Source organism: Perissodus microlepis, chromosome 23, assembly GCF_051167445.1.
Source record: "Perissodus microlepis isolate ML-2025 ecotype Zambia chromosome 23, ASM5116744v1, whole genome shotgun sequence".
NCBI lineage: Eukaryota > Metazoa > Chordata > Actinopteri > Cichliformes > Cichlidae > Perissodus > Perissodus microlepis.
In genome coordinates, this window is record NC_140482.1 from 19,187,947 (window position 1) to 19,203,487 (window position 15,541).

Here is a 15,541-nt window from a genome sequence, read left to right on the forward strand (position 1 = left end):
TACACAGTGTATTGCTACGCCACTGTCTCCTGGGGAACTTGCTGAGTTATTAACTCTTCCACTCAAATCCTCTGTAGAGCTAAAAATGCACAACAGAAGCTTCAAAAACAGCCTGCAGAAGCATCTCCATACAAGTGCGTGAACCCTGAGTGACCCCCCTATCCTCACGCTGTAGTACAGCACAAACGTATTGTAGGTCAGCTCCCCGTGCCTGTGGTCATGAGATGACCCTTACACCTGAGTTTCAGCCACACAATAATGTACGTCTAAGCAAACTGAGCACTACAGTTAACGAATGAGATGAAAGCCCCAGAGAATGAAAACACAGCGGGATAATCCACTCATGGATGCTTTACAGAGCCTTTGAAGAGGAAAGGGGGCAGCTGATTGAACAAAGCAGAATCTGCAGTGCTCTGATGTCACAAATTCACTCCTAGGGATGTATCAAGAAATTATCAACTGATTCCGATATGTGATATAAACAGTTTGGGTCACAGTCAATGTTCCTGACATTTTTCCAGTTACTTTAGGTTTCATTCATATAACACCAGTTCACAACAGGAGTTGTCTCAGATCCTGCAAATTTTTGCAGATTGGTGAACCCCTGCTCATCTTTACTTCTGAGAAACCCTGCCTCTCTAAGATGTTTCTTTTATACCCAGTCACGTTACTGCCCTGTTGATAGTTAGCTTAATTAGTTCCAAAATGTGCCTCCAGCTGTTTCTTTTTATGCCGCTTTCTTTGCCCGTCCTTTGTTGCCCATGTTCCAACTTCTTTGAGATGTATTGCTACTACAGAATTAAAAAAGGGCCAACATCATTCTTAGAATAGTCCATTTTTGGAGGTTTAACCATTAGATTTGTTACATTTGAGGGTAGGGCTGTTCGATATAACGATATATATCGGATGACGATATAAAAACGTCTATCGCTTCATTTTACGCTATCGTTTGTTTCGTGGTGTCGCAAAATAAACTGTTTACGGCAATATTTTTTCATCGTTTTGATGGTCACTGTAGTGGCTATATTAATGTCTTAAAGTTCTCTCTTTCTCTTATATTTTATATAACCACACTACAGACGGACAAGCGCCTGTTTTTATGCGTTGTCGTTAGCAACAACGACGGTAAAACCATCGCGTGTCCGCTTGTTTATTTTCCACCTTACCACCAATAAAGCTTAAGATCCTGTTGAGACTTTTCAAAATAAACTGAATCACGTGAAAGAGTGTGCAGAGTATTTACGGATGAGAAGCAAAAAAGAGCCGTCAGGTGCTAAAAATAAACCTTAGACTCAAACGTTAGAACAGGCTTTTCCCCGCAGCACGCCGTGTAATAAATACTCACAAAGAAAACGGCGGCCGTTACAACTTATGTCTAAAAATGTATAGTTTCATGCATCGGTTAAAACACTCGACTCCAGCTACACGACGCCCAGCTGGAAACACTTCACGCCAGTCAAGCTACCCGAGATTCACAGAATTTACAGAAAATGTTACATTTTTGTGATTTATATCGTTATCGGATGATAGATGTCTTATATTGGGATATGAGATTTTGGTCATGTCGCACAGCCCTATTTGAGGGTTATAAAGTATGAAGATAATTCTTAATCCAAGTTTAAAAAATAAATAGTTTTACACCAAAGGGGGAAAGCTGTTGTGTGAAGCTTTTCCTCTTTGGGTTCGGTTAGATCCAGACTTAAAGGCTTAAAAACATATATATACATTCACTGAATATACATAAAAGAGAAAACAGTGCCATCACTTTATTAACTTTTCATCAGTGGATTTTACAACCTACTTTGTGCGCAGCTTATTGTGAAGTCTCCAGTACACCGATACCAACCAAAAATCTGTAAGCCCATCACAAACACTGAGAACATTTCAAGTGAACTTTCAACTCTCCCTTCAACCTCTGTGATTATGTCTTTGTGCATCAGATTTCATTCCCCCTCATGAAGCAGCAAATGAAGAAGAAAATGTCACATCAGACTTCGATGCTGCGTTCATGACATCTGGCAAAACTCATGAACTTGAAAGACGCTTGTCAGCAAATTTACTATCAAAGAAGAAAATACAGCTGCTGCACTACACAGCTGTTTCATGTTGATATGATTTTATTCATATTTATTCTCATCAAATTGTTATGGCTCCTGACTACGGTAGCCATAATGCTCCGACAATCTATCAAGCGGTGTGGCTTCGTAGCTTACCAAAGTTGTACTAAAACATTTTTTGACAGATTTTTGAGCGCCACGTACCACATAAAATCGGTTCGAGGTCAGTAAGCACAACCAGAATTTATACATAAGGTGCACCAGATTATAAGGCCCACTGTCGATTTCTGAGAAAATTAAAGGATTTTAAGTGCGCTTTATACTGCGGAAAATACGATACACCAAAGAAAAGAATATATCGCGATATATATTGTTACCCCACACGCTTCAAATTATACCGCGATATGGATTTTAGGCCATATCACTGAGCCCTAGTTCCACTGTGGGTTTTTTCTATCCATGTATATTTTTACTGCATTGGCAGTTGTTTTGGGATCACTGTCATTCTGAAAAATGAAGCTGTTGCCACTCAGGTGTTTTCCAGATGGTATTGCATGTTCGATCAAAATCTAACAGTACTTTTCTGAGATCTCCAGCAACAGTGACTGAAATCCAGCTTAAACCATGACAGAGCCTCCACCGTGTTTTACAGATGGCTGTAGGCACTCACTGTTGTACCTCTCTCCTGAACTTCTCTGTACATACTGATGAGAATACTAAGACCAGATCCATCACTCCATCAGACCTGTTTCCACTGATTTTCAGTCCAGTTCTTCTGTAATTTTTATACCTCAGCTTTTTCTCTCTGTTTCCCTTCCTTATGAATGGCCTCTTGACAGCCAGCCTTCCACTGAGACAATTTCTGATGAGGCTTCAGTGAACAGTAGATGATCAGCTGAAGGTCCAGATGGATCTCTTAGGTCCTGTGTCAGGTCTTTAATGGATTTGTTCCTGTTTCTTTAGGACATGACTTTCACATACTGTTTATCTGCTGCCGATAGGTCATGGTCACTGTTAAGTGGCTTAACACCAATGCTGAGTAACATTTTAATAATAAAAACTTGTTATAATAAAATAATAAAACTTGTTTATAAAATTTATAAAACTGGTGCTACTGAATGTATGGAACAAGATCTGGTCTTTAGATTGCGACATTTGGGACGAGTGTAAAATTGATTTGGTTGCAGTTTTTAGAGAAGGCAGAGGTCCTTCATAAAAATTTAACACCCACACCCACAAACACATTGTAGTTTGCAGACAGTGCTCTCTGTTTTGCTTCTGTTGTCCCCAGGGAGGTGCTCTCCTCTGCACTCGTCTGAACCTTTGAAAAATTCATTTCCATCGCTCGCTCTGTGAACGTGGAGATGGGAACGTTAGATGGGGTCACCATTTGCGTCGTCATCCCTCTGTTGTCAGCTGGTCGTCTTAGCTGCAGGTCGACCTCACAGTTGTTGTGTTTGGTTGTTGTTGAGTGCTGGACCTGGAAGCATGATTGTGACTTTGCCTGGATTAAAGTCAGAAACAAATCCACTGACTCTCCGATATTCAGGCTCACATACAGCTTTGTGAACTGATGCCGAAGCTCCGTGCAAGTCTTCTAACAAAGTTTTTCTGGATCAGGTGAAGGAGCTGATGTTCTGAAGTCAATAGTAGACTGGTTTATAGCTTACTTTGACAGAAAGCTTTAAAAGTACTGTGTATTTGTCTGTCAGAGCTTGGACCTCCAAGCACATGGTTGCTATCATTGAATAAGCATCCAAGATGCTTATTCTTTAGCTAACTTAATAACTTTAGCTAAAGTGAATAGTTAGTCTAATTCATTACTGCAGCATTACTGGATCAGATATTGTTTACCTGGAAATGCACAAAGTAAATTTAGAAATGTAATTATTGTCAAGAGTGAACAAGCACTGATAGTGTAATCTACAGCTGTGGCCAAACGTTTAGAGAATGAGAAGTGTTGTTTGCTTATTTACAAAGTTTGCTGTTTCAGTGATAGTTGTATATCATATTATATCACTTCAAACAGAGGTGATCCAGTAATGCTGCACTAATGAATGCTGCACCTTTGCAGCCTGCTAAAGATCACACATCCTATCACTACACAATTGATTATACACCTCTAAGCATATATGGTTAAATATTTCTAAGCATAAATGACAATCAACAATACAAAACCTAACAGTTTTATTATTTATTTACAACATTTTGCTGTCAGACGATGTAAATGATGTAAGCATCAGTCTCCTGGTGTTTGTGTACTAAAATATTAAATAGTAAAAGTTATAAGAACTAGTCCATTTACCATTTACCTGCTAACATTTCAGACATATCGTCCGACATAACATATTTGTTTACCATAAATAGCATGCTGATAAGAAATGTCAGCGTAACCATCATAAAACTTATAAAACTGCTTATCCAGCTACCTTACTAGTACCTATAAGTGATTTTCTACTTTATTTTGAGATTTGTTCGTACAAGACTCATTCACACAGACATTCTTTGAAGGGCCTACTGTTGCCTGCATCGAGTTTTTGTTCAGGTTTGAGTCATCACATGGTCTCACTCTTTTTCTTCTTCTAACCCAGATGTGCTTGGGTACCAAAATTTAATCTAGTGCAAATCGGTACTCAGTATTTTAGTTGGTACCGTAAAATGTACAGAGTACTGCTTTCAACCCTACCGATACCTGATATTATTATAATAAAATACTACAATTTCACACAGTAAAATGCAACATTCTTGGGTGTTTTTCTAGTTTAATAAACATTTTGCCACAGCAAGCCAAATTATTCATCAGATGAGTCAATGATTCGAGCGTTTATTGAACCTTCTGACGAGTTAAACAAAAAACATTAAATCTTAGCTTTCATCATATTTGCTACATAACTTATCTCTACAATTTTGGGGGAGTATTTATTGTTTAACAATGTATTGTGCAATTTATTTAGGTTTTGGGGGGGGCATCACACTGATTATAAAGAAATCTTAAAATCTGTATGTATCAGTTATGACACACTAAGCACTAAAGGGATATACTCTTGACATGCCAGGTAGTATGAAACACTCTAATACAATGAGAAGAGTGGGGTAAAGCGGCTACAAAATGTTTTAGAGCCAATATTTAGCAGCACAAGTTGAACTAACTTGCTAACTGACTGAAAGGCATTGGAGCAGTAAAGTGAGTGTAGATGCTACTGTATAAACAGCAGAAACAAGCATTTACTCACTTATGACCCTTGTCTTTTGTAGTCTTGTTTGGAAACTGAGGTGCAGGTAGAGCCAAGTGGACATTGGAGGAACTGCACCCTGGGAGGTTGCTAGACCTTGCTGGAAACTGAATATATTTTCGGTTTTCGACAAAATAAGACATCCAAGGGCCTCTTCATGAACTCCCTCAGTTACTGATGTGTTACTATGATAATATCGCGTTCCTGTTTACTGTAACTTTTCTGTGCACATACTGCAGTGTCTATTCGAGTGAGGACCTCTTGAGGAAACCTCTGTGAATTTTCATCAACCTCTGTTTGCAAACACATGTCGCTTCTCCTCCTCCTCATGGTTGCCTCGGGGTGTTTTTTGTCCAATGGCTCCAAGTCATGACGTCAGGGTCCAAAAACCCCCTTCCACCCTGTCTCGCTCTTAATAATTGATGGTCGACAGGCTTTATTTTGTGTCTGAGTCATCAGCAGACAAAGGTTTGGCTGCAGCTCACTGAGGAGTCACTGTTTGAATTAAAGGCCCAAAGCACAATGTTGTCATACTAATTTAATCTAAGCAACTCTTTGCTGACAATACTAGAAGTATGTTAAAGGTTTAAAGTGGCTTCTATCCCTGTGAAGTGATCCTGGAAATGTAACTCAGATAATAACCAGGAGGACCTCATTCAGCAGAGACTGCTGTTGTTTCCATCCAAAATCATAACTTTCTAATGGCTCTATGCCGAGGTTTGTGTTTGGTCATCATGCTGTGCATTACCATCGAGGGCTGGTCAACATAGCCACTCCATTCGTGATATTAAAGAGGTACGATGGAGCGTTATTAAATCCCGCAGGGCGTCTGGATCACGATCAGAAGAAACCGCTTGACCATCCCAACCTCCGGCCTCTATATTGTCAGAGACTTCCTCCTCTGTTAAGGTTTCCACTGGTGCTTCAGAAAAGCTCTTTGTTTCCTTCAGACTTGACCTGCTACAGATTTTCTCCTCAAGGGTGCGCGCGCTCACACACACACACACACACACACACACACACGCATAATACACCATCTTCCATGGTTGGTCTCAGGACTCTGCACAGGACTCTGCAGTTGTTACTACCAAGGGTGGCACAACCAGTTATTAGGTTTTTCACCCAGGACCAGGTAAATTAGGATATCCTTTCCCCGAATAAATGAAATCATCATTTAAAAATTGCATTTGTATTCAGTCAGGTTATTTTTGTCTAATATTAAAAATTTGTTGCAAAAACTAAGAAATCAGCCATCATTGCTTTGGTTTATTCTCTAGCTAAAATTAGGCAACATTCACATACCTCATATGTGTTTTTCACAACAGCAGTCCTGCCTCCTCCACCCTCTATAATGGCAGTTCCTTCATGTAAAGTTCACACACTATTTGCAGTTCTGAGAATGTCTTTGAAGCAGACATTTTCCTGCTCTGTGCTGCATCTGAGGAAGTACAACTGTGTTATGACACACTAAGCACTATCCCAGCCTGATTCTCCCAAAATGATCCAAAGTTCATGTGTAAAAACAGTGTTGCTCTCTCCCTCTTCACACCTTCATTTAAGGTGTTATTCCCTGTATGCTGTGTCCTGAAATCCCCCTCTGTCACTCTCTGTCTCTTTCTGTAAAGCTGTTATTCCCACTGGCCTTCCTGTCAAAATATCTTAAAACAAAGCTTCTGAAAACCCTCCGGCTTCTTCACTACGGGATGCAGCTGCAAAGGATAAATTCAAACGCAAAACATTTTTTCCATTTTTGTTCCTGAATTACTCGGATCTGGTTTACCCGGACCTTTGCTGGTCACCACAAACTTGTCCCCTTTGTTTCTGCAGTGGCATTGAAGAACCGGCTATCCAGTGGCACGAACAGGAGCAGTGATCACAACAATGCCAGCAAGACGACGGGAGCTACAGAGATCCAGATACCCGAGGGGGAGCTGCTTCTTCAGGTGGGTGAGAGCCAGACATGTTTTACCTGCTGACATCCATCTGTTTTATTGCACTTTGCTCCAATAAAGCCCAGTTCAGGTTGTGGTATTTTCTTGAGAACGTGAAGACAATAACTCCCAATTTTACCAGTCTTGTAATGTTATAGAATTCTTCCGAAAAAAATCCAGAAGCCTGGATTGTTGGGTTTTTCTCTGTATGTATTATTGTAGGGGCTACAATATAAAGTGCCTTGAGGCGACTGTTGTTGTGATTTGGCGCTATATAAATAAAATTGAATTGAATTGAATTGAAACCTGCACTCAGACTTCAGGTTTAAGCCTGAGTTCTCAGGCACACTTCTGAAGCTGCAGACCTAACCTGCTCTAGAGAAGATTATTTTAAAGATATCAAAACAGACAAAATAGCATCACCATTCCCGGAAAATGCCTCAGACTTGGGTGCTCAGATGGCCTGAAGTTTTTAGAGATCATGTGAAGTTTATGTCTTTACAACATAGATTCTCCTTCATCGTGCAATTAAAAGCAAAACCAGTGTTATGGCCAACCTATCAGATGGAAAACAGCTGTTCCAAACTTTAGGAGCTACTGCCTAAAAGTTGGTCGCCTGTGGATATGAAATTTAAAGGTGTGGAACAGCTAAATAGCCCCAGTCACATGGAGTAAGTTCTCAGCAAATCAGCTACTTAAGCAGGAGCCATGCAGAGTTCACAATGAATTCTAAATTTCAGTGGAATCAAATAAAAGGAAGAAAGAAAAGCATGATTGATGATAAGGGAACTTTTAAGGGTCACTTTTAAGTTGAGCCAAACCCTCTTGTGGTAAAATTTACACCTAAATTTATTCATAACCATATCGATTCAGTACCAATACCATCGTTGGTATTGATATTTGGATCAATCCGGCCAACCTCTAAAACCATCTAATAACTGTAGAAGAAACAGATGTGTTTCTCAACATGGTTTTTAAAGCTCGACTAGTCTTTTTCACCGGTGTCACTGCTAACTGTGTGCCTCTGAGGCTCTCAGTTTGTGGCTTTTTTCGCTGCATCATGCAGAGAGTGTCCACACTTGGTGGTTTATAAGGTCAGTGGAAACCTTGTGATGGAGGAGAGGCTGCTCTGCACAGCAGGACGTGGAGACAAATGGCTTGTTTTCCTTGACTTACAGCGGTGACATCTCCCCTTTGGATGTGCAGTCGAGAGTTTCACTTTGCCACAGTGAGCTGTTGTTTAACCGAACATGACTTCCATCTCACACTTTTGCTGTTATTACTCCCTACACTTGGTAAAGTTATTTAAAAATATATGTATATAAAAAATAGGGGGCTCAGAATACTTAAGGTGAACACAGACACTGAAAATTAATAATACTGCTCCATAACATCAACTTACCTCAGTGTTTCGGGAAAATTCGTTTGCACACTGGATATTTCCAGGTCCAAAGGTTCCTTCACTTCCCAAAAGTAAACAAACCACTAATAGCTAAAAATGGTCCAGGTATTTTTACCTCCAATAAAATGGTCAGTGTTAAAGTTTAACATCAATGAAAGAGAGGATGTACGAGATAGAACTTAGCACTAAAACAAAACACAGCATTTCTATAATGTTGGGTGTAAACAAAGACAGAAAACTAAATAACAGCGACTTTTGGAAAGTTAGTGAAGTTGGGCTAGTTTATATATAGTAGTGTGCTAGCTGGTGGCTAGCTACAGTGCTATGGTTAGGCTAACACAAGCACATTAGCACAGGAAAGATGGAGGATGAGGGTTAAATTATTCTCAATAAAGGCTTTTGTTGAATGGCAGAATGGGCAGAGACAAATGCCACCATTGGGCGGGAAGAAGATGCCGAAAACAAACCGACCCGGTTAAATAAACACTGACTCACTGCACTGTCTTCTGGTCAAATTTGGTATTGCACGACAGCACAGTCCAGGCCTAGTGTGACTTGAACAGGATATCTTGTCAACACAACAAAGGATATAAAGTCATAGAAGTTGTTTCTTTACAATCTCTTTATAGATTTAGTTCATTTTGGGAAGTTTTACACTATTTTAAATAATTAATGATAAAATTAAAATACAGGAAAACATGTCTGGATGCTTTCAGTCATCCAGATCCTGGTGGTCTAAAGTGCTGGAGTCGAAGGCACCTGGACTTCGTTAAGTTTTAAAGATGTTTCTTTTTAGTTCACGTGACATGTGCGCATTGCATTGTAGGTACGAGCGGCAGCAAAATCAAAACACTGCATCAAGCGCTAGCATTTCCAGCACCGGTAACCATTCATTCTGCTGTTTTAATCCCTACTTGCATTTTATTTGCCCCCAAAACAGTTATGTACAAAACGAAGGAGAACACGGCAGGTCTGTACAAAGACAGACTTGACGAAAGGCAAAAAAAAGGTACGAGGAAAAAAATAAAAGGAGTGAAAAGGTTAGACCCATACGAGCAGTGGCGTCAGCCACAGCATTAAAAGCCACTGAAATCGGAGCGGAGCAAAGAAAACCCGGCGGCGTCCCCAGTCGTCCTGTCTGTCTCTTCACTCCGGAGTACTGGAAGAGAGAGGGGGCAGCAACAGTCACTGTTCTTTCCAGTGAAAGAGATTTGTTGTAGCACGGTGTGGCTCGGGACTTACCCCGCAATCCAGGCCATCCATCGCCTCTTCGTGACTTCGGAAACATGACATGAACATATTTCTTCCACGAAGGAATCCAATAAAAAATGATCTCTTTACCCGTCGGCTTCCCGTGGCTATCATGCAGCCGGCTATGGCAGTTAATAATACAACAGCTTCTTGCCATTCTTTGTGTCTGTTTATCTCTGTGTGACTGTTGTCTTGTAATAGCCCGTGCACGCTAGCCACTTTTACCTACAATCCTTCGTGGTTGTATCCTGGAAATAAGGTCACATTTTCGAACTCAATTCCCTATCCCAAGGACTGTCGCCTTGACGGTGGCCGAGACACTCTAGGACATGTCAGGGGATGTTTGTGAGTTGTTGCCCCACCCTGTAATCCCATGAATCATTAAGGTTACTTAGATTGAGGTGTGAATGTTAGTTAAATGGTCTTTTTTGGGCTCTCAGGACTGTGTTACAGGTGGCTGATAGCTGGCTGATAGTTGTGGACTATAACCTGTGGTCATTCCAGATGACTTCCTGTACTCTTTCCTCAAACCATCCGCTTTCTTGTTCCAAAAAGCGTTATTCCGAGTGGTTGTCATAGTGACAGTCCTGCTTTATGATGGCAAAGACTAAACTGTTGTTAGACACTTGTTAGTCCATCATGCCTGTCTTTTTGAATGCAAAAACAATTGATCAGATTATTGCAGAGAAGAGATTAAATGCACATTTAGCTTTTTTTCCTAATCCAAAGACATTTGATTGACTTCTCATTTATTGCATGCCAATCTTGACCATCCGGGACGGTGTCGCCTTATAAACCTATGAACTGTATTACAGTACCTTTATGTGGCTCCATAGAGTTGTGGTTAACATATTCACCTAAAAAGATAATCAGTTTTAGAGCAGGAGGAGACACAAATTACTGTGAGAGCTGTGTAATCCCATCTGTTGTGACGATTCTTTGCAAATAAGCAACTGAAAGGTGTTCAATGGTAAATACACTAGTAGTAGGTGTAGGGGTGGGCGGTATAAATGGTATACGGTAGAAATGATATGAATTTGGCCAACGGTAGAGATTTTGACTATACCGCTCTACCGCAATAGCGCATGTTGATGATGTCATCAAGCTGTGCCTGTTTTGGTCGAAAGCATTGCAGCGGCTGCAAGCAATATCATCTGCAAATTATGCCGGGCAACAGTAATAGCAAAGAGATGAAGTACGTTTTGAAATATGAGGAAAGCCAAAAACTGAGCTTCTTCCACTTCCGTACCATTGATTCATTAATGTCAAATTCTCTCGCAGCTGTTCTATTCCCTTGTTGTTGCAGTTATTAATGACTAACCTTGTATTGTGGATGGATTATCTCAGTTGTTCTCCTGACTGAAGTTTGATCCATTTACAGCATCCTGCCATTCGATTTGTCCCTAACCATCAGGAACCCTTGCGTTAACTTTTATCGAGTGGAAAAAAGTTTGGCATTCATCCTCCAGCTTCACTGCGTTAATGTTATGCTAACATAGCTGTGTCGCTAGCGATCACATAGCACATCATTATATACCAGCTAGTCCAACTTCAGCAACTCTATAAAAGTCACTGCTGTTTAGTTTTCTGTCTTCATTTATGTTGGAAGCGATGGCAGAGCTGTACGTTTAAATTTTTCAGAAATCTCTCAGTCAGAACATGCTATATGATGTTTGGGTGGAAACTAGCTAGCTAACTTCCTGCTAGCTTCTAAATTCTGTTTTCATGGATAAATTCTGTTTTCACGGAAGCCTGATGTTAAACTTGATTGTTACACCTGATAAAGCAGGACGCTGATCATTTTATTAAAGATGAAAGTATTTAGACAGTTTTTAACTCTCAGTGATGGCGCAGTGTTCGTTTGACTTTGGGAGTTTTGTGGACTGAGTTTTGGACCCAGATTACTCTGCGAGGCTCCTGACTACGGTAGCCATAATGCTCCGAAAATCTATCAAGCGGTGTGGCTTCGTAGCTTACGAAAGTCGTACTTAAACATTTCTTGACAGATTTTTGAGCACTGTGTACCACATAAAATCAGTTCGAGGTCAGTAAGCACTAGGGGTGGGGGAAAAAATCGATACTGTGTAGTATTGTGATATTTTGTTTGCTAATAATGTATCGATACAGGGACAGCAGAAATCGATATTTTGTTACAAAAAAGGTTTTTGTGCTCTGACTTCAGAGCATGTTGATCCTTTTTCTGAGCAAGAATCCTGACATTCCTTCACTGTCCAAATGTGTTTAACTTTTTTTTGGCAGCAATAAACATGACAGTTTACTTATTTTAATTTAAGACATGTTTTATTTTAATTAAGTTTAAAACTTTTTTATTTAATGTAAAATTATATTTTGTTTTAATTTACTTTCAAATTCTTCAGTTGCTGAAGGGGCTGCATAGTTTTCATAAATTGCATAGTTCAGAATAGCTATAATTGTACCAGATGGTTGCATTCAGTTAAGTTGGACTAGACTGTAATACAAACCGTTCAGTTTGTCAACAATAAAACTGACTGAAATGAGAGAAAGACTGAGTGTGAGACTTTGATATTAGATAAAATGAATATTGATAAAGTTTACCTTTATTTACAGAATCTGAATATCGCAAAATATTTTTAAAAATTGCAATAATATCGTATCGTGGGATGTATGGTGATTCCCACCTCTAGTAAGCACAACCAGAATTCATACATAAGGCGCACCAGATTATAGGATTTTAAGTGCGCCTTATAGTGCAGAAGATACGGTATACAGAAGACAAGAATATATCGCGATATATATCGTTACCGCACATGCTTCAAATTTAACCGCGATATGGATTTTAGGCCATATCGCCCAGCCCTTGGTAGGTGTCATCATGGCTCTTCTTTCCATTTTGTTTGTTTCATTTTCCAGTCGATTAAAGGATGATGTGAAACATAAGCCTTCTTCTGCTAGCAAGTTCGGCAATGTAGTCCACACATTATATAACAGGACATACCTGAAATGTACCTCTTCAGCGTCAGCAAAACTTTTGATTCAGCAAAACAGCCGAAACTAGACCTCAAGAAAAGACAATGTTTGGAGGTCATTCTGGTAGATGGCTGACATTTTTATTCAGTGTCTTTGGTACTGGTATATAACCCATAGAGGGCGCTCAGAATAAAAGTTTGAATTGACCAGTTATAAAATGCAGATAATTTTAGAGACAGACTTTAACACAGAGTTCACCGACCTCAATCTGTTTATTGATAAATGCATTGATCCCAAGGGCTCGGTGAGCCGCACCAATGAAGAGGAAGGCTGAACCTTCCTGTCTTCAACTGCTCTCTTTTAGAGACAGCAGTCCATGAATTATACAGATCCGGTGAGGGCATCTATTATTGAAGTGAAGACGAACAAAGTGTGTTGGTGGAAATAAACTAAAAGCATTTAAAGTATTCTTGGATGTTTCACAGTATAGCCCTGAATCTAACACACACACACAGCCCAGTGCTGATTGTGTGTGCGGGAGCAGAGATAAAGAGGACTGACAGCCGACTCAGAGCACTCTGCACAGAACAGGAAGAGGAGAGGGTCGGATTAGACAAGGCGAAGCTTTAAATTCGTCTTTGAGGCTGGAGTAGACACACACACACACACACTCACACACAGTTCTCCTGTGTTTTGTTGGCACTGTTTGCTGCCACTGGGTTGTCGTCTTTCAGGGAACGCACAAACATTTATAACACGAACACACATGCAAACACACTCGGTCTCGGTCTCGGTCTCCAGAGACCGAGACCGACCTGCAGACAGAAGAAGCTACTGTAAATATTTATACACAGAACATGTGTGCCACTCCACTGTGTACTGTGCGTGTGTGTGTGTTTGCACACTTTGCACAGATACAGATTTTATTCTGTTTAATATTTTAACATCTGTTTGTTTAACAGGTGTATTCTCCTCATTTCTCCTCATCCACAGCTCAAAATGATCCTTATTATTCGGAGCCTTTCAGTTCCTCTTCTGAAGCGAGCTTTTTTAGCTCCTCCCCTTTAAGCAAGTTTTCTTCTGATTGGCTGTCCCTCACAAACAGGCCCTTTTGAACAGCAGGTGCATGGGACTTCTGTACCTGAGATGACGATATTAGGGATATCATATTAGGGACATGATCAAAAGTGGGTCAACGACCTTCTTGACTCCCACCAGGCCTCAGATACCTGATTAAAGAAGTCCAGTCACTTTTCTTTCCAAGCTCCTTAGATCACCATGACCTGGATGACTGAGAACCTCCACAGCCAGCAGGGAAATCTGCTCCCTATGACATCATAAAGAACCAAGATTAGAAAAACTAGGGGAGACTGAGGGTTTAGAGCATTCTGAATCCCGAGTTTTTGTCTTAGGGGGATTATTTGTGCATATACTGACCTCATCATTTGAATTCTGAGCAGCTCTGGAACATGTGATACATGACAGAAAATAAGTAAAAACTGTAGATCCATATGATAAAAGTGAATAGTTAAAACTACACTTACTGGTTTCCCACACTTAAGCTGGACTCAGGTTTGTAATCCAATTATGTTTGGCAGCTGCTGTACTATTATTATTATTATTATTATTATTAGTATTATTTATTACTCGTGGGAAATATCTTTGCTCTTAGTTTGAAAGGGGAATTTTTACACATTCCTGGTAAAAATTGCAGCCGTCCCTCTTTATCTGTCGCTAATATACCTGCAGCTGATCGTTGTGAGTCTAAACTGTAGACCAGTGCATTTATTTTAAACCTGTAGTTAGCAATACATTCACAGTTTGTATAATACAATTCTACAAATGTAGAATACATTTTTTAAAAGGATTAGGGCACTCGGTAGTTGTAAAAATGACAAAGGGGCAGTATAATTAAAAGGACAGTCAAAAGGACATAATGATCAACTGTGAGCTGATTACAGTGATTACAGGGAAGCAGAACTGACAGTTGGGTGGATGAAGGTTTTATTAGAAGAAATCAGAGTTTGGGTTGCTGGCAGCCCCCTCCTCAAGTGAGACCCCCCACTTCCCACTTGCCTCCACAGTGTGAATTATTCAGCAGCTGAGAGACCCTGTCTCGTTCCAGGCCTGATGCTAATGCATTTTTGACATCTTGCAATGGATTTTCAAAGAGGTTTCAAAAGCAAACATTGAGTTTTGGCCCAGCAGCAGTGATCCGAGTCTTAGAAACCCATCCGGGGACTCGTGCGGAAAGCGGAGACGTCTGCTGCATGCATGTCCGTTCATATAAAGACTTTGTGTCTACGGAGGTCGCAAGCATCTTGGTCCTCATCGGAGAGGTGCGGGCGGATGCTGGCAGCATGCCGCTGTGACTCTCGGCACCGTCGGGACACCGTGTCATCACTTCCTCACGGTGCCCTGGGGCTCTGAGGAGGGAGAGGAGGAGCAATGATGGAGGTGTTAGTCATTCAGTAGTGACCTCCTTCTCCTCCAACCTCCTCCTCCGCCACATGACTTCTCTTTGAACTGACATCCTCTCCTCTCCAGCCTCTCTCTAGGCCCCGGGGAGAAGTCTCATCCCTGCTTGTTTCCTCTCTGCTCGCTCTTGTTTTGCAGCCTTTACTCTTCTTGGTCCTCTATGAACTAATCAGAGCTGGAGTTTGAGATTCAGAAGTCTTAATTTGCTCTGTCTTTTACCTCCAGCTAAATGACATTGTA

At 40.6% G+C, this 15,541-nt stretch overlaps 1 protein-coding gene across 1 annotated transcript in view; it reads left to right on the forward strand.

Annotated features, from left to right (window-relative positions):
- ahr1b (aryl hydrocarbon receptor 1b) overlaps nt 1-15,541 on the forward strand; it is a 55,532-nt gene that overhangs the window by 8,701 nt on the left and 31,290 nt on the right. Inside the window, exon 3 of the mRNA XM_084920903.1 lies at nt 7,118-7,233. Within this exon, the coding sequence (XP_084777029.1) occupies nt 7,118-7,233 (116 nt within the window). The remainder of the gene's footprint in view (nt 1-7,117; nt 7,234-15,541) is intronic.